We start from the raw sequence: 24,224 nt of genomic DNA on the forward strand, positions 1-24,224 counted from the left end.
GTTTCCAAGGCCTAATCCGTGGATCGACTTCCTCCGAGGCGTGGACGTCTATCAGCAGAGAATGTACCTTAGTCTGTAACACAGTCAAATATATTCTCAAGTAATATTCAAGCATGCCATTCAGCGTGTTAGTACGAGCTCGGGAGCAGCTTGGGAGAACAAGAAAACAGAGACTGCTTCAGGTTGTCTTCCCAAAGTGACTCAACTTTATTCACAAGTACAACAGTTTATATAGAGGGTAAAATTCATGAGACAGCAGATTATCAGTTTAAACCAGTACAGACCAAGATAAGGCAGCGTCTTCCTGCCCTTGGGTGAAGAAGCATCCTTTGTGTAGTGTATCAGTTCAGCTACAATTGTGATTATCTCAGCGACATATTTTCAAGGCACAAAACAAAGAGTTCTTACATTAGTGAAATCTGAAACAAACCATTTGGCCTCAACAGGCGTCTCCTAAAAGATTAAGAAACTAATGTAGCTGAGGGAGTGATCTCTGTGGTATTTCAACCTTGTACCAGCCTGTGATTCTCACACATCAATTCTTGGGTCAAAGAGAAAAATAACTAAAACAAAGGGGCCTTATTGAATGACAGAGTTTTCCTGTATAATGTCACTATAAAACAATATCCAGTAAATGCTCCCATGGTGCTAAAATACCTAACAGTTCCACTCTTTTTTTATTTTTTATTTTTTTTTAAATAATAACTCAAATAGAAAGGAAAAATCACAAATGTAATAACATAATATAAAAAGCAAATCATAAAATGTAATAGTTCACAACCTAATGTTCAATATACACATCAGGAACATCATTGGTAACATCTGGCACATCCTCAGGATCAATTTGTGCCAATTGCAAATACATTGAAGTAGCTGTACTGGTAGCTATATGGGTTATCATTGAGCGTACACAGGGTATCACACAACAGGCAATAATCATCAAAAACAAAATAATACATGCTACAACTGTTACAAAGGCTACAATTAGTTCCTTCCATTTTCCAAACGTGTCCTGCATCCACTTGTCTAGCCACTGACCGTGACCTGTATTGGCTCTTAGTTCTATCTGCAATGCTTCAAGTTTATTCATAGCTTGTGTGAATGAACCGTCAGGGGCGGTATTATTGGGAATGAAAGTACAGCAAACATCTTCAAACATAGCACAAACACCTCCTTTCTCAGCTAACAGCATATCTAAGGCCATTCTATTTTGCATGGTCATTAAGGAGGTAGCAGACATCTGTTCTCCTAGGGCTTTAAGGGCCGTATTGGTCAGATTGGTGTGTCTTTGCTGATTGTAATAAACATAATTGATCCAGCCTACATTTTTGTTTACCTGTATCCACGGTAGTATTGAGGCGAACCCTGCTGATATTTCTCCTTGTGCCTTTAATTCATTTGGTATCCCGCGTGGAACTCCTATAGCATCTATGTAAACGTTATGTGAATAAGCGGCGCGTTTCGTCCGTCTGCTGGATACAGGCAGATCCGAGGTTTGTTGTATCAGTAGTTCTTGAGCTAAAGTTACTAGACCACAGGTGCCGGTCCATTTAACAGGTAAAGCCACTCTAAGGGTATTATTGCACATCCAATAAGCATGTGGGATTGGTCTGGTCAGGCGCGAAGCTGTAAAGCCTTTTAATATGCCTCCCCAGTACGAGTCGTTTAGTGTGTTGGGCGAATGCAGGATTGTTGAGTTATCTGAATGCGTACTTATATATGCATATATATAAGAAAACATATGTCTATATTGTGTCCTGTCAACACTCGCTGCTAGCCATGTTTCGTTACAGCGTGCTCCTGGAGAGTCAGAAAAGAATGTATAGTTTTGTGCGTCATAATTCATGTTTTCAAGTTTTGGTCAGTGTATGCATGTCATCAAGATATTTGGGTGATGGCGCACCTGTGTTGGGGGCGAAAGAGGTTCAGTGCGGTCTTCGGGGCGCTTCATTGGGTTGCAGGGGTGGATAGGGTTGTCAATCATGCTAACATCCTTACTAGAGACTTGTCCTGTGTATATGAATAAACAATCTAAAGGACTTAGTTCTACTCGCACTGCTTCAATCAGGGTTACTGTTAAGGGCCCCTTTTTATCATTTTTGAATAGCATCTTTGTTAAGGGAAAACCTGAAATTGGATATCCCACTATAACCTGTTCTGGATTACCCTTTGAACAGACATAACAATTACTGTTTCCTAAATCACGAGCGGCTATTCTGGCATTTTCATACCAGGCGTTAGTTCCTGTTCTAGGGGGTGCATAAAATGGTTAGGGGGTGCATAAAATGGTTTATTGGTGGTGTCTGTGTTGCTTTCTACTGATTTTAGAGAACGTGACGAGTGTACTAGGTGGGTGTCTTGCCAAGTGGAGCATGAGGTATTGTCAGCAAAATGTGGCTTGCAGAAATGTGAACAGGGTTGCAGTTTACAATACGAAATAGTAAATAAAAATCCTAAGGTTAATGCAGTAGATATGATTAATAACCTAAATATATAAAAAACACAGTTCTTCAGTCGTCTCCTGGCCTGGTCCCAGGTTCGAGAGACCCCGTATAAGCGTCGTGTGATGACAATGGGCATTTCATTTTCTCCATTATCAGGATGAAACGAGTCTATCTTTATCAGGTTAGACATTGTGTGGTACTCTAGGCTTTCTGTTCCTGCTGGATGTTCGAGTACCTTGTTGTTGTTCAGGCGGGGGATCAAAGGGCTTTCTGAGTCTTGGCTCTTTCAGGCGTTGTGTGTTAATCAGTGATTGTGTGTGTGTAGGTGTATTGGATCCGGGCGTTGGCTTGCCTGAGTCGTCATCTACTTGATCCGACGCCTTAGGTGGTTTGGTGGGGCTGGTCTTAACCCTGCTGGCATGAATCCACTGAGGTTGTCCGTCTGTTAGGATGCTGGTTCTCGTCACTGCAAGTACAGTCTGGGGGCTGGAACACGCGGCCTCCCCGAGTGCCCTTGGTTTTAGCGACTTTACCAACACCGCATCTCCTGGTTTCCACGGATGGGTTGGATCTATGGAAGGGAGAGGCTGAGAGAGACAAACTTTCTGATAGTTATTATTCAGTGTTTCTACCAGGTTATGAACATAGTCAGACAATGCAGTGTCTATGTCCCCTTCCAATAGCGGTGCCCCTCTGGAGGCTGACCATGGTGTTGGAAACGGTCTTCCCATGATTATTTCAAATGGAGATAATTTGGTTGCTGCGGATGGAGTCATTCTAATCTCGCAGAGGATTTGAGGAAGTAGTTTGATCCAGGTCATTCCTGTTTCTATCATTGCTTTAGTCAGGCGATTTTTTTATGGTCCTATTCATTCTTTCTACAACTCCTGAACTCTGAGGATGGTATGGCACATGATATTTCCTAAGTTCGAGACGAAATCAGTCACGTAAGCACTTCCGCATGTTCTGGATACGTAATCATGGAAGTCTTCATTGATTCGCGAGCGTGGGTTAAACGTAACCGGAAGTGGGAGTCGTACTGAGCCGCTATTTTTATATTTTATTTTTTTCGGTTTTACAGTTAATTTTGATTTTTTATCGGACCCGTCTAAGGTCTTTGAATTATTCTGACCCATGGTCAGTGATTTCCAGAGGGGTATAGACGCTTTGAAGGATTTAAGTTAGTTTTTATTTTGCTGTGGCACACCTGAGGTTACTTGATTTTTTTGCTAGCAATTTTATCTTTTTAGTGAGCAACTTCTCACTTTTTAACGAGCAACTTCTCGTTTTATGACCCCAGGCAACTTCCTGTGTCCTTTCTGCTGGTGAGCAACTTCTTAGTTTATGACAGCAGGCAACTTCCTGTGTCCTTTCTGCTTTAATTTACAAAACAACAGGCAACTTCCTGTGTTTCTATGTGGGCCACTAACGAAGGCTCCTCAGCGTATCCCACTTGTTACTATGTGGGCCACTGAAGAAGGCCTCGTCAGCGTATCCCGTTTCTATGTGGATCACTGAGAAAGGCATAACACAGTCTTATAAAATAAAAGACGAGTGCCTACCTTCGTCAGGATCCCACTTCTGACACCAAAATTGAAGGAAACGGTTTCCAAGGCCTAATCCGTGGATCGACTTCCTCCGAGGCGTGGACGTCTATCAGCAGAGAATGTACCTTCACCTATCAGCAGAGAATGTCCCTTAGTCTGTAACACAGTCAAATATATTCTCAAGTAATATTCAAGCATGCCATTCAGCGTGTTAGTACGAGCTCGGGAGCAGCTTGGGAGAACAAGAAAACAGAGACTGCTTTAGATTGTCTTCCCAAAGTGACTCAACTTTATTCACAAGTACAACAGTTTATATAGAGGGTAAAATTCATGAGACAGCAGATTATCAGTTTAAACCAGTACAGACCAAGATAAGGGAGCGTCTTTCTGCCCTTGGGTGAAGAAGCATCCTTTGTGTAGTGTATCAGTTCAGCTACAATTGTGATTATCTCAGTGACATATTTTCAAGGCACAAAACAAAGAGTTCTTACATTAGTGAAATCTGAAACAAACCATTTGGCCTCAACAGGCGTCTCCTAAAAGATTAAGAAACTAATGTAGCTGAGGGAGTGATCTCTGTGGTATTTCAACCTTGTACCAGCCTGTGATTCTCACACATCAATTCTTGGGTCAAAGAGAAAAATAACTAAAACAAAGGGGCCTTATTGAATGACAGAGTTTTCCTGTATAATGTCACTATAAAACAATATCCAGTAAATGCTCCCATGGTGCTAAAATACCTAACAGATTCTATCTTTAAAAACAAGTCTGGAGTCTGATACAGATCTAAATGGTATTTTGCTGAGATCCAAGTGGCAGTATGCCCCATGCTTTAGCTTACAACAGCAACCATAAAAACAACTGAATGTTGAGTTTACAAGCTACACATGAATGCAGCATGAGTCCAGTACAGAGGGGGGCAGCTATGCAGTGCAAGAAGAGTCCCACTTCTAATATCAATGTGTTGTTTACGAAAACAAACATCACCTGCTAGTCATCTCCTTTTTGACTCATGCCTGTGGCCTCATATCACAAAACATCAGCACAATATTCAGCTCTGTGCTGCACGATATAATGACAACACTCAAAATACTTTATTGGCCCTCCAACAGAATGTAAAATGCTGCAAAGGATTGTAGACAAATCATTTCAGGACCCCTTTGCTCCTTTACAGGAATAACCCCCTGCTATTGATTTATTTTGTACATTTTGTGCCTCAGTGCTCCCCGTGACTGATTCTTTGCAGGAAACAGCCCTCTGGTTACCATAAGGTTGCATCATGAGATGAAAATAGGGAGGTGCCGTTTCCCCAGGCTGTTTCTGATCTCTCCACTAGCACTCCTCACATGCCTAATACGTGTCCTGCTTTGGAGATATTACTGTCCTACAGAAGCTACACAGGGTGTGGCTGTCAAAGAGGGGGTCCAAAGACCACCGTAGCAGGCGGGGATTTCATTAGCTTCCCTTTGCAGTAATGGTTGAACTAGACAGAATATCAGGGCTTAGTCAGACTTCTAACTATATCAGAATGAATTTGAGAGGTGAGCTCAAAACCAGAACTGGCTTAGGTAGAGGCAGCCATATTACTTTAAGGCTGGACTACTGTAATTCCAACTGTAATTCAGGCTGTTCTAAAAGTTCCTTGAAAAGTCTTCAGTTGGCCAAAAATGCCGAATCACAGTTACTAACATGTACCAGAAACAAATAACGAGAGGTTGTATTTTCCTCATATTAGTGCTTCTTTGTTGCCGCCCTGTTAAGTTCACACTGTTGGCTTACTTGTGGTTCCGAGTTTCTAACCAGCTTCCGGTTTGGATTTGGGAAACAGAGATGTCCTCTTTTCTTCCAAGATTACACTTCAAACTTTCCTTTTTGATAAAGCTCAGAGTTTGGGCTGGATCAGGTGACCATGAACCATCCCTTAGCACAGGGTCAGACTGCTGGGGGACTTTGCCTGATGTTACGTGATGGGTGTCACAAAAGATCTTTTAGCTCAGTGATTCCAAATATCAAGTCTCCAGTTATTTGTCTGACCCAAAGGTGGCCAGTGGCTTGGAAAAACATGGAAATCTGTCGTCCAACATTAAGTATTATGTAAGTATTATGCCCCTAGTCTGGTTGTGATCTTTGAGCTTTGTTTTGACACAATGAGCACTTTCTTTTGGCTGAACTATTTTAAGCACGTTGTAACTGTTTTTTAAAGTGCTGTACAAATTAATGTTTTATTCTGATGCACTTACCCTTCACTCGCCTCTTTTCCCTCCTCAAACATATAATATACTACTGTGAGTCATTAAGGTTTGTCTTCTCTCTCCTGTAGTTTCTGTTTAATCCTCTTTGGTGTTCATAGCCTCACTATGCTCCTCTTTGCATCCTCCTTTCTTGTCCTTCACCTTCCACTTGAGGTCACTTGATAAAAGGGAGTTCTTCCTCCCCATGGTCACCAAGTGTTTGCTTATAGGGGAACATTGGATGATGGGTTTCTCGTCATGTAAACATATAAAGTACCTTGAAATTCAATAAAAGAAACTCTTCAATAGACACACTTTTATTATTTCAAAGGAATAAAGGAATGGTACAGAAAGTAAAAAAGGTTAGCAGATTGCTTAACTTCACTGAATATGGAAAACAGTTGACATTAAAAGGAGCAAAATGTATCTTTTGCTCAAAAGCAAATACAATACATTAAACATAAACGGCACAATATACAGCTAAAAGGACTCAAATCAGTGCATTTACTACAAACATTAAAAATTACACAAAATTATTTTAGGCAACTTGTGCAAATATCTCCACAGATTTTAAAAGGAACTACACAAACAGATAAAGAGCTAAGTCTTTGGTGTGGAGATGCTGCGCTAGGTTCTGAATCCGACAAAGGCGTACGTTCTGAGCATCTCCAGTGCTGTACACTCTGTATATGTGGTATCGTTCCTTCTCCTTCAGTGCAAAGTCCAGCTCGTTGGCAGACATGTGGATAAATGACTTCTCTTTCTTTATAGTCGACTTCACCTCCACATACACCACCTCAGGCTCTCCTGTGGATCCGAAGGTGAGCTTAAAGTCGTATGGCTGACCGGTCTCCCCGCTCTGATTGCACCACATGACGTGCGTGGGTCGTCCAGGGTCGCTGCTATCTCTCCAGTGGCACAGGAAGGAGTTGACCAGCTGCTCCCCCCATTCGCCGATCGCTGCCACATCTATCTCGTCTTCTGATAAGACCACCTACAAAACAGAGGAGCTATTAGGAAAGACTTGATAACCAGCGACTAGGAAACCAAAGCTTGCAGTCGGTATACTGACGGTGGTGGGTCTCTGGCAGGTGAGCTCCATGTCTTCAAGTGTGGCCTTGGTTTTGTTCCAGTGAGGAAAGTCCAGGTTCAGAGGAGGACGGATCTCTGCAGCAGCTGCTGCAGTCCCCTGGAAAGTACTAGAAAGCACCACAGCCTCAGGTACAGCACTGACAGAGAGAGACAAAGGAGAGAGATTAGAAATACATACTCAGTAAGAGTGAAAATCAACATTTTCTGAATATTTTACATATTTGGGAAGAGGAGAAGAAGCCTACAGGCTGTTTGGAACGGGCTGGCTGCTGGCTGTCTCAGCAGGTGGTTCAGATGGAGGACTCGGTGGAGGTCTGGGAGCTGCAAGGCTTTTCTCTCCACCTTCAGCTGTGTCAGACCGAGTGGTCTCACTCTGCTGACGGCGCTCTGTTGGTGACAGACAACACCAAATGGAAAACGTTAGTTTTTACAGGATGTGCTGTAACAGTTTGGGAATAATGACACAACGCAGAATTACACAAGAACTTTCTGTTTGTAGTGTTGTGTCTTTGCTCACTAACAAGCTAAAATCAACATCTTAACTGATAATGCAAGATGCAGCTGGTTAAGACAATAAAACTAACTTATTGTGGACGATCTTTTAATCTACCTGTCTCTCCCTCTCTGTAAGTATTTTCAGTTTCTTGTGATTATCACAAACTGAGAAAGACGGTTCTGTGTTACCATTCTGCCCTTTGGTGAAAATATAATTTTGCAAAGGTAAAACACTTAAAGCTGCACACATTTATTCTTTGTCCATTTCTAACACAAACAGCCTGAGCAGAGGAAGAAGAAAATCATTTTCATATATATCTCCTGTCTTCCTTCTCTCAGCCAAACCAGTCGCGGCAGATGGAGGTTTCTTCCTGTTAAAAGGGAGTTTTTCCTTCCCACTCTCGCCACAGTGCTTGCTCATAGGGGGTCATATGATTGTTGGGTTTTTCTCTGTATGTATTATTGTAGGGTCTACCTTACAATATAAAGCACCTTGAGACGACTGTTGTTGTGATTTGGTGCTGTATAAATAAAACTGAATTGAATTGAATATAAATTGCTAATAGTCAAATCCATCTTAAAACTGTGATGTTTTTTGTTTGTTTTTTGTGAAAATCTGACTCACTTGTGTGTCAGATTCTAGTAAACAGAAGTGTGTTTATTTTTGGCTTCAGTTTTGTTCTATAAAATTTAGTTGCATTTGTTGCTATTGACTGAAAAACGAAAAAGTCCTAAGCTGTTATCTCTCATCCAGAGGCCCTCGCTATACTGGAAACCCACAAATCCGCCTGCAGCGGCAAAATCACTAAACCACCTGAAAGTTTACTAGATTAGGCAGGTTAATAACTCTTTTTATTCTGCTGCAGCATAAATATGCAGAAGTGTCACCTCTGATATCAGAATGTTAACTGGTGCAGGAATCTAATTATTCAAGTGGAGGTTTCTTCCTGTTAAAGGGGAGTTTTTCGCCATGTGCTTGCTCACAGGGGGTTGTTTGATTGCTGGGGTTTTCTTTGTATTATCGTACGATCTTTACCTTACAATACAAAGCACCTTGATGTGATTTGTTGTGATTTGGTGCTATATAAATAAAACTGAACCGAATATCTGTGTTTTTAAGGATCTTGAATGTGAAACCTGGTGGTGGTGGTGTGTTGGTGTTTGCAGCAGCAGCAGTTGTGTTAGCTTGCTCTGGATGACTGGGAAGCCTCTGAAGGCTGGGTTGGTCTGCAGGTCTGTTGGTGCTGCTGCTGCTTCTGGGTGGATGGTTTCCTTCATGGCTGCTTCCTCTGGGTGCGACTTCCATCTCCAGGCCTTGTTCTTTCGGTCCAGCTGGAGGAGGCCACATCTTCATGACGGCCTCCACCACTTTGCTATCTTCCTGACCTCCTGACAAATGTGACAAATGAAACATGCACTTTTTATACTGCTAATATAAACAAAATTTTCTTTACTCTGAGCATCTGCATTAAGTACCAGCTCGACTGCCTCCTGTGCTGTGTATTGGTGCTCGAGGAGGCCAGCAGACAAGCGTCTGTTCCCCGTCCTCTTGTCCAGGGTGAGATGGCTCGACTGTGGAGCTGGTGGAGGAGAAACTCCTTGACAGCACTGGAGGATAATAGTTTCAGTTAAATCCAAAGAATATAAAGGAAACATTGAAATGAAACCTTAAATAAAACACCAATCATACACAGTGTGAGCCTGTCTCAGAGCTGTTGTGCCATGAAAGCAAAATGTGTAATGAAAAAGTCTTTGATCATATTAATCCTTGTAAAATGTGTGTGTATGTGTGTGCTCTCTGCTGCAGTATGGGATCTGCTCCTCTTGCTCTTTGAGCCCTGGCAACAGCTGCTCTTTTATGTCACCACACACAAGAGTGAACAAACTCGAATTAGCATATGCGAGAAACACACCAGTTATGTGCACTGTGTGTGTGTGTGTGCCGAAGGAGAGTGTTTGTGTGAGGCTGAGACTGCGAAGAAAACCACTTTGAATATTATGAAATGATAATGGAAATGGGGGCAAGTGTCACAGAGAGAATTGGAGGAACTGCAGATGGAAGCGTGAGAGGAAGCAGCAGTGAGTTTTAGGATTCAGCTCGTGTTGCAGTTGTAGCACTGAGCTGATATTCTGCATCAAACTGTGATTCTCATGCACAACAACACTGGGCTGAACACATGGATTTTTCAGGCTGTTTTTCAAACATTCTGCAATTTCACAAAGGTAAGTAAATCAGTGAGGAGCACTATAGAGTAACAAAGAACCTTATTTACCGATATATATTTTTGGCACTATGGCTCTGTTGTAGGAGAGCAGGTGTTAATGACAAGTCCGACCCATGCAGACAAGCCAAAATGAAAGAAAAACATAGGAGTTGGCTGGGTTGCAAAGCAGCTTGCAGATGTGCAACAGGTGTGGCCAGGTTACAGCAGCTTAAATCGCATGGTGTGTGTGAAAATAGCCAATTAGAGGTGTAGAAGAGTGTAAACAGAGCCATCGCAATGACATCAAGCAATGCTACATTCAATTAAACTGTTATTTTAATCAAACCTATTTCGCTTTGAGAGTTAATGTGTCTGTTATGGTGAATAAATTAATGGAAACAAGTGGAAGCTTTGACTTTTCAACTTTCACCTTTAGTATTCTGTTCGATCAAATTCCATCAACATAACGATAACCTATCGGTTACGCTGTTTTTCCAAAAGGTTACTACCTCTGTGGCCTAGGGGGTCACTGTTGTCCTGACTGACAGATATGTTCTGATATTTATGTAAATCCAACATTTCATGTGAGACAGGATGGCTGTGTGTGTGTTTTTTCCACCATGTGTCTTCTGTACCTCTTTCAGGGGGAATGTCTGGTTTGTGAGGCTCTGGGACCTCCCACAGTTCCTCCTCACTGGGCAGCTCTCTGATTTCCTCTTTGGCAAAGAATCTCTTCAGGGCTCTTGGGTCCTGCATATGTATTTATTATAGTTATTGTAGTTATTATAGTATACACGGCATACACATAATATTAGGCAAGGTTGACAGACTGTATAAAAAAGATGGACGTAGCAACATGATATCACCAGTGGTTTGTGGACTTTGTATTTTAAAACTAAAACATTTACATTTTGCCTGTTGCCATGTTCTTTTTTTTACATCCAGAAATGACCATAATCAGATGAGACACAGGAGTGCTAAGGTAACTGCTACAGCTAACTAACATAGCTAACAAGCTGCATCCGTAAACTGTACCAGGTGCAATGTACAGACAAAGCCTTAGGAGCCTGCCTCAAATGGAAGGTACTGCAGTTTTGGCACTTCCGCATGCTTCATGTTTATTGTTGCCTGGACAGCATATAGCATTTGTTTTGTATCAAAGAACAAAACTAACTGCATTTCATAATTTTATTCACACTGGAAGACCTGTGGGACTTGCATTTGAGTTATTTAGGAGGAACACAGAGGTCTGATCCATTCATCATCTGTCTGATTCTCCCTGTTCCTCCTTATAAAATCACTACATAATAAGACCAGTGCTGACTAGATCTGAGGTCTCTCTTTTCAGATTCTCTTGCCAACAGTGGCAACGACAGACATTCTCAGTAAAACTCCGATGTCCTAATTAACACGAACTTCTAGTCATCAACTTCCTGGGATACTCTAAGTAATAAGTGAATATAATAAGTTAGGAGCCAGATTTCCCCTAAGCCTCTCATATCTGTCTGACTGCAGTGTAAAGGGATGTTACGCTACAGGATCATATCATTAAAGCCTTTAATCAGACACTGAAGAATTTCATTTTATTGACTTTGGAAAATCCCAAAATGGAACCTAAATCAAACATTTGATCCAGATGTCAAAACTGATTATATAATGCAGCTCTGTTCTACTGGAAAACCAGAAGAGAATGATCAGTGGAGCAGGATCAAAGCTGAGGCCAGATCTGAGCATCTTTTGCTGCTGCACTGCTCTGTGAGTCGGCAAATAATGCAAATGCAACTGCTCTCCAGGGAAACGGCCGTTACCCGGCGCTACGGTCAGCTATGTGGTGAGTTTGTGCAAGTGGCAGGATGAAAAAGTGCAAATGACTAAAGACTCTTTTCACTGGTTGTGGATTAGTGATCGATGCTGGAAGGAATTATATATCACTTACACTGCGCGAGGTTATCAGGCCAAAAAGGAAAGGTGTCAGCTCCTTTTGGTGGCTGCTCTCTGTGCAAAACAATTTCACCACCTCCCTGAAACACACACAGCATTGCAAGCTACTGTAAGACAAATGCCAAAGCATGTACAGGGTAAGTCTATGAACAGCTTACTCAGGATATGTTCTCTTTATGAGACTTAAATGCATGTGAGGGAAGGACTTCTGAAATTCAGCAAAGATCAATATGAGTCTTCATCATATTAATAAAATCATGTGGATGCATGGATCTCAACTGACAGCTAAGACTCGATGCCATATTAAAAATTAATTGTAGAAATAATCTGATAATAAAAGGGTTTATTAATTCACTTATATCTCACTGAGAAACACTCTGGGGAAAATGGCTAGAACTTCAGTGCCAGAGCTTGCAGAACTTAATAGTTTCTGTTGATATTAGTATTTCTTTAATAGCTGTTCACATGTTCTGAACACACATTACGTGAATGATGCTTTGTTAAATTACATCAGGTTGGTCCAAATTGCACCACAAACTGTTGATCACTTAGTAAAAATCCAAAATCCAGAATTGCATATTTCTTCTTCGGTCACCTTTCTCACTCACTATGTGTTAATGGCCTGTATTTGTATAGCGCTTTTACTAGTCCCTAGTAAAAGTTCCTTAATAGGCCTCTCTGTACTGAATCATACTTATTTATCTCTCGCTCTCTTCCACAGCATGTTTTTATTCTGTCTTCCTTCTCTCACCCCAGCAGATGGCCCCGCCCCTCCCTGAGCCTGGTACTGCTGGAGGTTTCTTCCTGTTAAAAGGGAGTTTTTCCTTCCCACTGTCGCCAAAGTGCTTGCTCATAGGGGGTCATATGATTGTTGGAGTTTTCCCTGTATGAATTATTGTACGGTTTACCTTAAAGCGCCTTGAGGCGACTGTTGTTGTGATTTGGCGCTATATAAATACAACTGAACTCAATTGAATTGAATTAGAACAGAACGTGTAAATATGCTATAGTAATGCATATAATGATGAGGTTCTACTCTGTGTTTCCCTCCAAATTCAATTCAATATTTTTCTAATGACTACACATAAAACTGCAAAACGAAGGAAAATAAAATAGAGTTCTGTGGAGTTCATAGAAAAATAGTTGGACACCAACATTTAACACTGAACTGTTCTACAAGACTTTTCCTGACTTAGTGAAGGTTGAAAAACATCACTGATTAAGACATGATTAAGACATTTAAGACATTTAAGAATCATTTAGATGGAGAAACTAATTTCTGAGACCGTCCATCACACACAAACCTGCAGATGTCCAGCTCAGCTGAGAGATTATCTTTCTGGATGTAAAGCTCTTTTTTATCCTTCAGCAGACAGATGACATCCACGATCTCAATCACAGGGTCCTCATCGTCAGCTACATCCAGCTGGTGGCGAATGTATAGCTTGCCCACCTGTGAATAATCAGACAGAAACAAAGGAGTGCATATTTGTTGTCTTTGTTTTCATGCTTTCTTCCTTGCAGAGCTTTAGGTGTTGTGGATGCACCTACAAGAAGACTCTTAAGAGGAAAAAATAAGACAAATTAGGGTTCCTTCAGATTTATCCTCTTACCTGTGCAAAGGAGAGGTGCTTGATTTTTCCTGCTATGTTTTGTTCAGTCAGCTCTGAATAGACTTCATTCAGTTCGTCATGGTGATAGAGAAACCTCTGAACGTAGGGAACAATCCAGCGCACCAGGCTCTGCATGGACGGACAGGGCCTCAGGTTCTCAGTCAGAGGCTCACTCTTGACACATTCGGAGAGCTGACGAATACCACAGATGTCCAGAAACAGTTGTCTGTCTACCTCATTGAATGCAGTTCGATCTGCCGCGTCTATTAAGAGAAAAAAAATCATGAAAGTATCAATCACAGTCTATTCTAACACAAACAATAAAAATGTAAAAGCACTATACCAGAGTTTCCTGTCTTGTTCTTGAGCGCCGTCTTCTTCTCTGGTGGGGGCAGGTTGAGCAGACGCACCTGCTTATGAGGTTTGAAGATCTTCTCCAGCTCTTTGCTGTCACTGATCATAGGCTTATGTGCCAGACTCACCCAGTTGTTATTCTTAGTAGGGAAGACCTTCTTATCAGACACCATCCCTATCAGACATGCACACAACCATATAAATCAGACACGTAACACATAAACAGCAAAGGTACACACAGAATAAGCTGTAGACATTTAGCATGACTTTTCTTCTCATTGTACTACAAAAGCTGCAGGTTGGTTGTAAGGGGTTCACACTAAATGCAGATTTCGATTTAGCATTTCATCTCCCTTCCACTTATTTGAAGCCAACCATCTTTTGGTTGCCCGGCAGGTGGGCGGGACTTCTGTGCTGACCATATAAAACATATCTGCGGTCAGCATCATATAGATACAAAAGTAGAAAGAATTGCCCGATGTTGACTGTTAAGTTGGTTCTCTGTGTGCTCATATTTTAATGATTTATGATGCAAGTTGCAGCAATCTGCACCAAGGTTTACTTTAATTGACTGCTTTATTAACTTTGACACATGCTGTTGTAACTGCTGACCATACTCGTGATCCAAACTGCCATAAGAACTTTCCATCATTTTAAGAACACTAACATGCACCCATGTCTTTTACCTCACACAATATCTTTGCGTCACATCTTTCACCTGATGCTTACATTCAGCTTTCTGCACAAAGGATCTGCTGAGTATTTATATTGTTTTAAGTCTGAATAAATATTTTTCCGCAGGTACTACAAGAGTATTGCTAAATGTAAAAAATATAAACATTCCCACTCCAGACAGTGCAGTCTGACTGTCTTCAGTCCCAAGTTCAAAATGCTTTAATGCTGCAGCAACAAATTCATCCCAGCTGCATTTAAAGCATGCGGCACACTGACAAATGGCAGATAATGCTGGATTTCCAACAGAAATTCTGCGTGAACAGGTAAAGAAAGGTGCGTTGTTTTTGGAATAGATACATGACTCACCTTTCAAAGTGGAGCAGTAACTGTGATTAAGTTTGGACTGAGGAATTCTTTCCTGGTCTCCGGACATTTTGGATTTACAGTTTTTAGCTGTTAAAACAAATACGACATTGCATTAAAATATTTTATGTAAAGAAAAACAGAAGAAGGATCAAGTATCAAATCAAGCTAGTCAATGGAGAGACTATTGAGCAGGAAATAATGAGCTCCTGGCAGATGGGACATCAACAGTAAACAAATGTATGAGTCAATGAAAGAAAGGCAATCTAAATGTTCTTACCAAGTCTGGCATAGAGTATCGAGACATCCTGTAGCACTTCAGCAGTTGGTATGGGACAGGAGGAACAGATCAGTTCCAACAAGCCAACATACTGGTTCATGTTGGGGTCGTTTTCCACATTCAGCAGCTATGCATGAGAGAAAGAAATGCAGACACAAAGAGTTGAATTAGTATTAGTATTATTATTAGTATATAGTACTGCATTTTTGTTAACAGTCGGTCCTCCTTTATTTTTTTTAACTCAATTTGATTTATATCAAATTGCCAAATCACAATTCATTCAAGGTGCTTTAAATTGTAAGTAGGGCTGGGCCATATTATACCGTTCACGGTAATACCGGTATAATGTTAGGCAACGATAGGAAAATGAAATATCGCGATAGAATGGGAGTAAAACGCGCATGCGCAGTGCCTTTGTTTTCATACGCACATGGCCGATTGTTGAGTGAAACAGATGAACCAGAATTGGTTTGTAAAAATGGTGCAACTTCAGTGATGTGGAACTGGTTTGGTGTTTGTCCGTCAGATACACAACAAAGCACATTTTTTTGCAGAACATGCAAGCGGCCGTTGTTATTGTCATATTTGTCGGACTAAGATGCTCTTAAATCTGGGAGTAATCTGGGTCCTAAACTCCGTATACTTCAGTTCAAACGAACACTGCAGCATCACTGAGCGTTAAAAACTGTCTAAATTCTTTCATCTTTAATAAAACGATCAGCATTGCTGCTTTACCAGGTGTAACTATAAAGTTTAACTTCCAGGCATCCATGAAAACAAAAGTTATTACATTTAACGGAGTTAGAAGTTAGCAGGAAGCTAGCGGAAGTTAGCTCGCTAGTTTCGCTAGTTACCTAAGCATGATATAGCACGTTCTGACGGAGAGATTTCTGAAAAAAATCAAACGTACAGCTCTGCTATCACTTCCAACATGAATGAAGACAGGAAACTAAACAGCAGTGACGTTTGTAGGGTTACTGAAGTTGGGCTAGCTGGTATATAATGATGTGCTACGTGATCGCTAGCGACACAGCTATGTTAGCATAACATAAACAGTGAAGCTGGAGGACGAACACTAACACTTTTCCACTTATAAAAGTTAACGTGAAGGTTCTTCATGGTTAGAGACAAATGCAATCGCATGGCAGGATACTGTAAACGGACCAAACTTCAGTCAGGAGAACAACTGAGATAATCCATCCACTATACGAGGTTAGTCATTAATATACTGCAACAACATGGGAATAGAGCAGCTGCAGAGAATTCAACATTAATGAATCAATGTTACAGAAGTGGAGGAAGCAAGAAGAATGAGTTTAATAAAGTTTGATTTATCTGACTGCTTTGTTTCCTTTAATGTGCCTTATAATCCCGTGCACCTTATGGTCCGAAAAATGCATACTGCACACTGCAGTTTAATGTTGCAAAGCACCTCTTTTTAACTTCAGTGGATATTATACATGGTTATGCTCAGGATATGTCAGCCCATTTCTACTGGAAATGCCTTTTGGTTAAACTTTCAGCAAGGAATTTGCATTTGCACTGTTACATTTTTATGAAGCTTTAATGTACATAAAAACCAGCTTCTTGTTTAAGTGAAAATAAATGGAAGATTGTCTTTTTGCGCTAGTAATGTTGTGGAGTTGTATTTTGTCTCGCATCAATTATATCGTCGGTTATATCGTTATCACAAATTTTCAAATATATATCGTGATAAATATTTTTGGCCATATCGCCCTGCTCTAATTGTAAGGTAAAGACCCTAACAGAGAAAACCCCAAAAGTCATATGATCCTCTCTGACAGGGGTGTCACCAAGGGGAGGCTAAGGCAAGCACTGGCTGCCACCTAAAATTTGCTTCCCCCCCTTTGGCAAGATGGTCCTCTGTTGGTAATAATTCTAATACACATGAGCAAAAGAGAAAGGAAGACACCCTACAATGATTTGAGACATTGACTGCCTATTTTCAGTGATATCATCTTTAATAGCAAGAAATTAACTAGGCATATAATTATTTTCTTTCTCTCTTTTTTGTCATATTTTTTCTAGTAACCTAAATTTGACAACAGCATAATAAATCTGGAGATTCTGTTGGTGTGCCACCCCAGTGTTTTTAGTTGCCCCATATGGCACCACTAGGCACCCCTGCTGTATGAGCAAGCGCTCTGACGATAGTCAGAGCAAGCCATCGCTCAGAGCAAGCCATTGTTTAAATGGCTAACTAGCTAGCCAATAAAGTTTTACTTAGCACAATCAGTATTTGCTATGTAGGAATAATGGAGCTGCTTTACTTTAGTTATTAAGGAAATCTGAAGACAAATCTACAATAAAGCAGACAATTGTGATGAAAAGTCCCACTGAAATTTTATAGGCAGTACTCAAAAATAAAAATCCAATGGCTTTCTAGCCCAAACACAATACAACCATACAATCCTTTTCAACAACTACCCTCTAGGTGACCTACAGCCAATTCTAGCACAAGAACAGTAACAGAAAGTTTAAGACTTTTAAATGGCTTTTTAAAATTAATCTGAGTTTGTATACAATGATATCTTAGTTATACCAGGAAACCTGGTTGACCCCAAATGCTAAGTACACCAATGGACACCCAGACTGATGGGAAGTAAACAACCTCTCTGCAGATAATCAGTAGGTCATATTTTACACTTCGAGAAAGAAAAATCATGTGAGCTTTGTTTTTTGAAAAATGACTAAAGCATTGAATCCATACCAAAATACCATTCAGTATCCTCAGAACTAACTCAGAGCATGGCTACACAATCTGTCTTCACACTGATCTCACTGTGCTGAATAAAACCTGCTTCCTTGTTAGCTTAACAGAAGCAAATCTGCATTATTCTCATGTATTGATTCAGTGCTTTTACTGATTGACAGTAAAGCTGAAAAGCTGACAGTGACATCAAAGGGAAAAAAAAGAAAACAAAAAGAAACCTTATGTTTCTTTTCTTCTTTAGTAGGGCAGCTTACCCTGACGAAGAAGTCTTTCATGTCTTCCAGACGGTGATAGAAAGGAAACAGGACTTTGGGCTCCCGGACAGGGCTGTCTGGTTTACGTGTGAGCTCTTTGTAGCGCTGGAACATGTTTGTTGGGTCGCCCCAGCACACCTCTTTCAGGTGGTAGAACCGTCCAGTGCACCAGTCATCACTGCGCCTGAGGAAACAAAGTACTGCTTGTGGTTTTCAGGTACTTTGAGAATAATCTGAAAAGGTATGCTGAAAATGATGATAATGTACCTTTCGTTCTCTATAAACACAGCAGGTGTATGCTGGAAGAGCTCCTTCAGGCTGCCCTGAGAACAGTTTTGTTGCAGGTAGGTGTAGACGTTGTGGATGTGCTGAATTGTGGAAGTGAAAGTTCCCCTTTTTGACTCATCCTCAGGGAGCCTTTGCTCCTGAACATCTTCCTCTGGTTTGATGCACCACGTTTTCAGATAGTTAATCAGAACATCCACTGAGATTGTTTCTCTCATCCCTACAAGAGCAGGAACACAGTTACAGACTCCTTTACAGGACAACCAACAAGAATAGCAATGGACAAAAGTAATCGCCACTGTAAAAGACACATTTTTACCAAGAGCTCTGCTGAAGTCGCTGGAGCTAATGTCCACATAGTCGACATGGGTCCCCAGCAAGTTGGTGACTTCAGGTGATGACAGGTAGACAGAGCTCGGACAGAGGTACTTTCTGTCCAGCTGGCCTCCTTGTTTTGGGCGATAGGCTGGCACCCATTCAAGACGACACAAGGAATGGTAGAAGGAAGACTTGGTGCTTTTGATTGGTTGCCCATCACTGTCGATCACCTGGGCTGTGAGGTACTGAGAGTAGCAATGTCTGAAAGAAAGAGACAGAGAAAGAGACTGTTTGAGATGTTTTCAACCCACTTCCACAGTGGATTGAAAACACCACACGTTACAGACGACACGCGACACCATTAATGTGGGGTCATTACAGTGCATGGCTGACAATTCTCCAGCTGTCCTGATTTAATGACTCAGAAAAGTGACAGAAGTGTGTGAACTACATTCTCAGCAGCATTGTGAGATAAATATACAGATAAATTTTCACCAACCTGATCAGTGCAATAGATACCAGTTAAAAAATAGTATTCTCTGAGTCAATCTCATATATGCTGTGGAACACTTTCCCCATCCTGTTACCCTGTAGAAGGTAGATATTGTTGCTTAAGCATTTTCCACATGCCTTTATGGGAATTCTCCCACCTATGGGTGCTAAATATCCTTGGGCAAGATACTAACCCCAAGTTGCTCTCCGAAAAATCCACTGGAATGTGTGAATGTTAGATATGGGTGAATGAGGCAAGTTGTGTAAAGCGCTTTTAATGCTCAGATAGAGTAGAAAAGCTCTATATAAGAACCCGTCTATTTACTGTTTTAATGGTTTGAGGTGAACTGAGCTTCTTGTCTTAAAGTGATGTTAAACTGATACATTCATAGGTGTGTGAGATTGTGTGTATAGCATAAAATGAATAGAATAAAGCACTGCATGAATGAGTGCATAAGTAGGTAAACATGGCTAGAAAAGTGATTTATAAATGCCAGTCTATTTGACTTTCTTTATTAAAGTGGACCTACTGTGCGAATTTCCAGTCATTTGGACTTTACTAGACTGACTTTGGATAATTCATCATTCAAAAAATCCAGATTTTTCTTACATTGGGCCTTGGTGAAGCCCCTCTGTTCACCCACTTTCTAAAATAAACTGTTTTTGCTCCCTTCCCCGGCATTTAAGCCAGCTTTCATCTGGTTGGCTGCCCTTTCATGATCAGAAATGATATCACCATATTAGGGTTATCCACTCACTGACATCATACAGGGCAAAGAGTAGAAAAAGCAGATTAAAATAGGAGGAAAAAGAAAAGAATTACACCAGTTTCTAGAGCTAGTGAATGGTATGGTATATATAAGGGACATGTAGTACATTAGTATTAAGTATTTATTTATTTATTTTTACTCATTCTGTATTTGAAATTTGATTTAAAGATTAATTGTTAACTATTCATTCCTTCAATTTCATGTGCTTTAGTCCCTTTTTTCAAAGGTCACTGTTTTGAAACTGAAAATGACACTGCTGTGATGCATTTGAGAACTGTTCGGGAGCCACACCATCTAAAAACAGTGCAGTTGATAAGGACTACAAGCATAAACGAAGCTGCTGATAATTCAAACGAAGGAGAAAAAGCAAAAGTAGACACACAGACAGGCACAACGAATAGCTGTAATTTAAAACCTATAGGGTAGTGCTTGGCAGTCAGCCAAAGTCTAAATGATAAATGAGTTTTAACACGCAAAAACAATTTTGGGATCCTTTAATTATTCATTGAAATGTGATGTATAGCAACAGCTGGTACGAAAATCTACACGAGAAATAATTCAGCTGTGTGCTGCTCACTGGCATGAGTTTGGGTGACCTCCTTACCTAAACTGCTCTTGTCTGTTCCCACACAAATATAACAGGAACTCATGAGATGGGACCGCACTAAAAGCACCTAAATCCAGATTACGAATGTTATGCCTGTGTGAGCTCAAGCCCAAACAAAAGCTCGGTGTGTCACTGCTTTTTTCCCTCAGGAAGAAATGATTTTGAACTGCTGGTGCTGGGGAGGTCAGCCCTGTCACCTCGCAGCAACAGGTCCAGGGCTCCAATGTATTCTGGGGCCTTTTACACACAGAGGCTATTTAATCCACTTTATATTAAAGACTTCATAACACCATATAAACCCAATGGTGCACTTGACTCTGAGACTGCAGGTTTACTTGTGGATGCTAGAATGCCAGCTCGCAGTTTGGATTCAGGAGACAGACCCACTCTCTACTTTTGAGATTAGGTGTAAAACTTTCATTTTTAAAAGTTTATCTTTAAGGCTGATCAGGTGACCCTGAATCCTCCCTTAGTTATGCTGTAATAGGCCTAAGCTGCTGGGGGCTTCCCAGGAGGCCCGACTTTTTCCATTATATGTTTATATGACACGCTGCATTTAATCATTAGTTAGTATTGATCTCCGGCTCTCTTCCATAGTGTGTCTTTTGTCCTGTCTCCCTCCCCTCACCCCCCTTCCTGAGTCTGGTTCTCTTGGAGGTTTCTTCTTGTTAAAGGGAGTTTTTCCTCCCCACTCTCACCAAGTGCTTGCTCATAGGGGGTCATCTAATTGTTAGGCTTTCCTTTGCATTATTGTAGGCTCTTGACTTCACAGTACAAAGCAAATCTAGGCAAATGTTGATGTGATTTAGAGCTTTATAAATAAAATGAAACTACACTGAATTTCGGTTTCCTCCCACAGTCCAAAGACATGCATGGGGTTAGGTTAACGGGTAATTCTAAGGATAAATGTTGTCTGTCTCTATGCTTTAGCCCTGCGACAGACTGGTGACCTGTCCACAGTGTACTTTCTCTCGCCTTAGATAAGCTCCATTCTCCCCACAACACTGAACTCAATAAGCGGAAGAAAATGGACGGATGGATGCCCAACAATGTCTGCACTCTAACACAGTAATCACTTAATGGCCACAGTAGAAACAATAGGAATTGCCACCTGATGCTGACTAATCCCAAACCCATTAGTCTGACCATTTGTTTCCTGAAATTGGGCAAAATCCACTGGAAAAACATTACACAGGAGGGGGAACATGGTGTGTTTCATGGTGTGATTGTTACCCAGTTTCCCAGTTGGCCTCCAGCAGCTCTAGCAAAGCCATTCTCTGCTGCAACAAGAGGGAGCCAGGCAGTTCTGCTGTGGCCAGAGCGTGAAATTCCTCACACGGGTAGTCGTCGAGTACATAGCCCTCCCCTGGGACTTGGCGCCATGTTGCACTTTCGACTGACCAGGGGCTGGAGGCCTGGTGGAGGAGTATGGCAAAAAAGTAAGCTTTACCACTGATATCGACATCTCTTTTAAATGTTCAAATCCATCTGAAGTTAAATCAACTGAGGTGTCCTGCAAGCATTGCTTGCTTCTTTATGGGCTTACAGTAGCAAACTGAATGTGTCTTCTCTTAGGTTGTTATCTACTAAAGCCAGAAGAAGAAGAAGGAAATCTGATCATGTCCAAGGAACACTGATCGCTGGCGGCACATACAAAGCCAAAACCAGTTTTTTTTGATTGGTCCAAAACCTGCTCGCTTTAATAATTAGTGTTTACTTTGTTTTGTCAACTTTTATACAGTTACAGTATAGGACACCAACAAACAGTTGTTAAGACTGATAGATTTATGTGTTTCAGGTTGCCTATAGTTGCAAGTAAAGTAATCATAGACAGTTTTTTTCTGCTATCTTGCTTGATAAATGGCTTAATGAGATAAATCAGTTTTAAAACTACTGTGAATCACTTCTGACTGTTCAACTGACAAAAAAACACAAGGTCCAGTTCTGGTTCTGCCAGAGGTTTCTTCCTGTTAAAAGGGAGTTTTTCCTTCCCACTTTTGCCAAAGTGCTTGCTCATAGGGGATCAAATGATCGTTTGTTTTTTCTCTGTATGAATTATTGTAGGCCCTATAATGTAGGGTCTACAATAATACATCTACCTTACAACTACCTTACAATATAAAGCGCCTTGAGGTGACTGTTGGTGTGATTTGGCGCTGTACAAATAAAACTGAATTGAACTTAATTGAATTAGCCGTTTGAGTCAGATAATTTATACATTCACAATCCTACAACAAGTGGGCAAACTCTACTGCTAATAGGCGGCATAACACAACCAACAGCTCTAGAACAGTTACTAAATGGATCTTCTGGAAGGATTTCTTATCATGGCCCTAACCACAGAATGAGCAAAGCCTACTTTTGCTTTAACATCATTAACAATAGCATAAAAAATCCTTAATGTAATGACTTGTTAATAGCATCTGATGCATACAGTGTTTTTAAACAGGAATGATGTTATCGCAATTTTCCAGCATTGTATGTAGGTAGTATCAGTCACACCATGACTGATAGTATCATCACAAATCCTCATACGTTCCACTGTAGCTGTGGCTCAGTCTAAAACAGGCGTCAGGAATGTGTGAGCTGCACACCTCCGACTATGCCTGAGTGACATTTCTCAGCAGCCACCTGTTTTTCTTCTTATCCTCAAAGCAGCCATTGATCTTCCTAGTTCTGGTGCGACTCATAATTGTTAGTCTTTTCGTCCTTTAATCACTACCTTACTCATCACGATGACTCACAGATGCAGACATATAATCTGGTGTCCATGGAACCACTAAATATTTTGCCCTTACAAAACACATCCATAGCCTTTTATCACCTGTGCTTACATGCAGAGCCATCGTGACCTTTGTCTGATCTTTTTCTGCCTATCTGACTGGATCAGTGCAGCGTGAGCTGTGTGTCATTCTTTTCTAGCTGAGGTAACAGTTCAGGAATATCGTCCTCACCAGTTCTGTAGCAGTGAGTGTTTGTCTTTGTTTGCAGATGATGAGACCATCTTTGATTCCCAGTTTACTGAACAGCTCTCTCCATCCTGCCACATCACCGTCTGTCTGCACATAGCAGGGACTCAGCAAGATCCAATCATAGCCTGGTGAAAGGGAAACACAACAGTCAGCAACACAAAGGTTTACAGAAGGAATATCAACAAAGAAATGCTGAACCTGGTAACTGAAAATGTAACTGATTAAAATGAGTTGTTCAGTCATACAAACAAGGTACCTGTGATGCATGGGCCTTTGTTACTAGAATATTATAAGAATAGTCACAGGAACACTGATATTTAGATTTGGTGGCAAGGCTGTTGCTGTCCCTTTCACACAGGCAAGGGGAGCAGCAGCAAGACCCGAGCAGAGAAGAGAGCAGGTATTATTGACAGCAGACTTAATCAGTGTTAATTGATTATGTGGGAAACGTCATGAAAAGGATGATTTGATGTGAAGTTGGGTTGCAAAGTGGCTTGCAGTGCGCCTTACACCAACACAAGCTGTTATTCTTTCTTTTAATAAAAGCTGTGGG

The 24,224-nt window shown here is 41.0% G+C and overlaps 1 protein-coding gene across 5 annotated transcripts in view; it reads right to left on the minus strand.

Moving 5' to 3' along the window:
• Positions 1-6,533: 6,533 nt before the first annotated feature.
• LOC146663075 (uncharacterized) overlaps positions 6,534-24,224 on the minus strand; it is a 45,959-nt gene continuing 28,268 nt past the window's right edge. For 4 of the 5 annotated variants that reach the window (XM_085415683.1, XM_085415682.1, XM_085415685.1 and 1 more), the window contains exons 31-47: positions 23,654-23,796; positions 21,933-22,114; positions 18,832-19,091; positions 18,495-18,732; positions 18,228-18,411; positions 15,240-15,366; positions 14,963-15,049; positions 13,911-14,096; positions 13,568-13,830; positions 13,259-13,407; positions 11,950-12,034; positions 10,649-10,763; positions 9,286-9,417; positions 8,947-9,198; positions 7,560-7,701; positions 7,295-7,451; positions 6,534-7,216 (exon numbers count right to left, since the gene is read on the minus strand). In XM_085415683.1, the coding sequence (XP_085271809.1) occupies positions 6,803-7,216; positions 7,295-7,451; positions 7,560-7,701; positions 8,947-9,198; positions 9,286-9,417; positions 10,649-10,763; positions 11,950-12,034; positions 13,259-13,407; positions 13,568-13,830; positions 13,911-14,096; positions 14,963-15,049; positions 15,240-15,366; positions 18,228-18,411; positions 18,495-18,732; positions 18,832-19,091; positions 21,933-22,114; positions 23,654-23,796 (3,116 nt within the window). In that variant the 3' untranslated portion in view covers positions 6,534-6,802. The remainder of the gene's footprint in view (positions 7,217-7,294; positions 7,452-7,559; positions 7,702-8,946; positions 9,199-9,285; positions 9,418-10,648; positions 10,764-11,949; positions 12,035-13,258; positions 13,408-13,567; positions 13,831-13,910; positions 14,097-14,962; positions 15,050-15,239; positions 15,367-18,227; positions 18,412-18,494; positions 18,733-18,831; positions 19,092-21,932; positions 22,115-23,653; positions 23,797-24,224) is intronic. The other variant, XM_085415684.1, reaches the window with a different exon arrangement.

The sequence above is a fragment of the Rhamphochromis longiceps genome, linkage group LG8 (genome assembly GCF_057381845.1).
Source record: "Rhamphochromis longiceps isolate RC_006_pf linkage group LG8, R_longiceps_female_GT1.1, whole genome shotgun sequence".
Classification (NCBI taxonomy): domain Eukaryota; kingdom Metazoa; phylum Chordata; class Actinopteri; order Cichliformes; family Cichlidae; genus Rhamphochromis; species Rhamphochromis longiceps.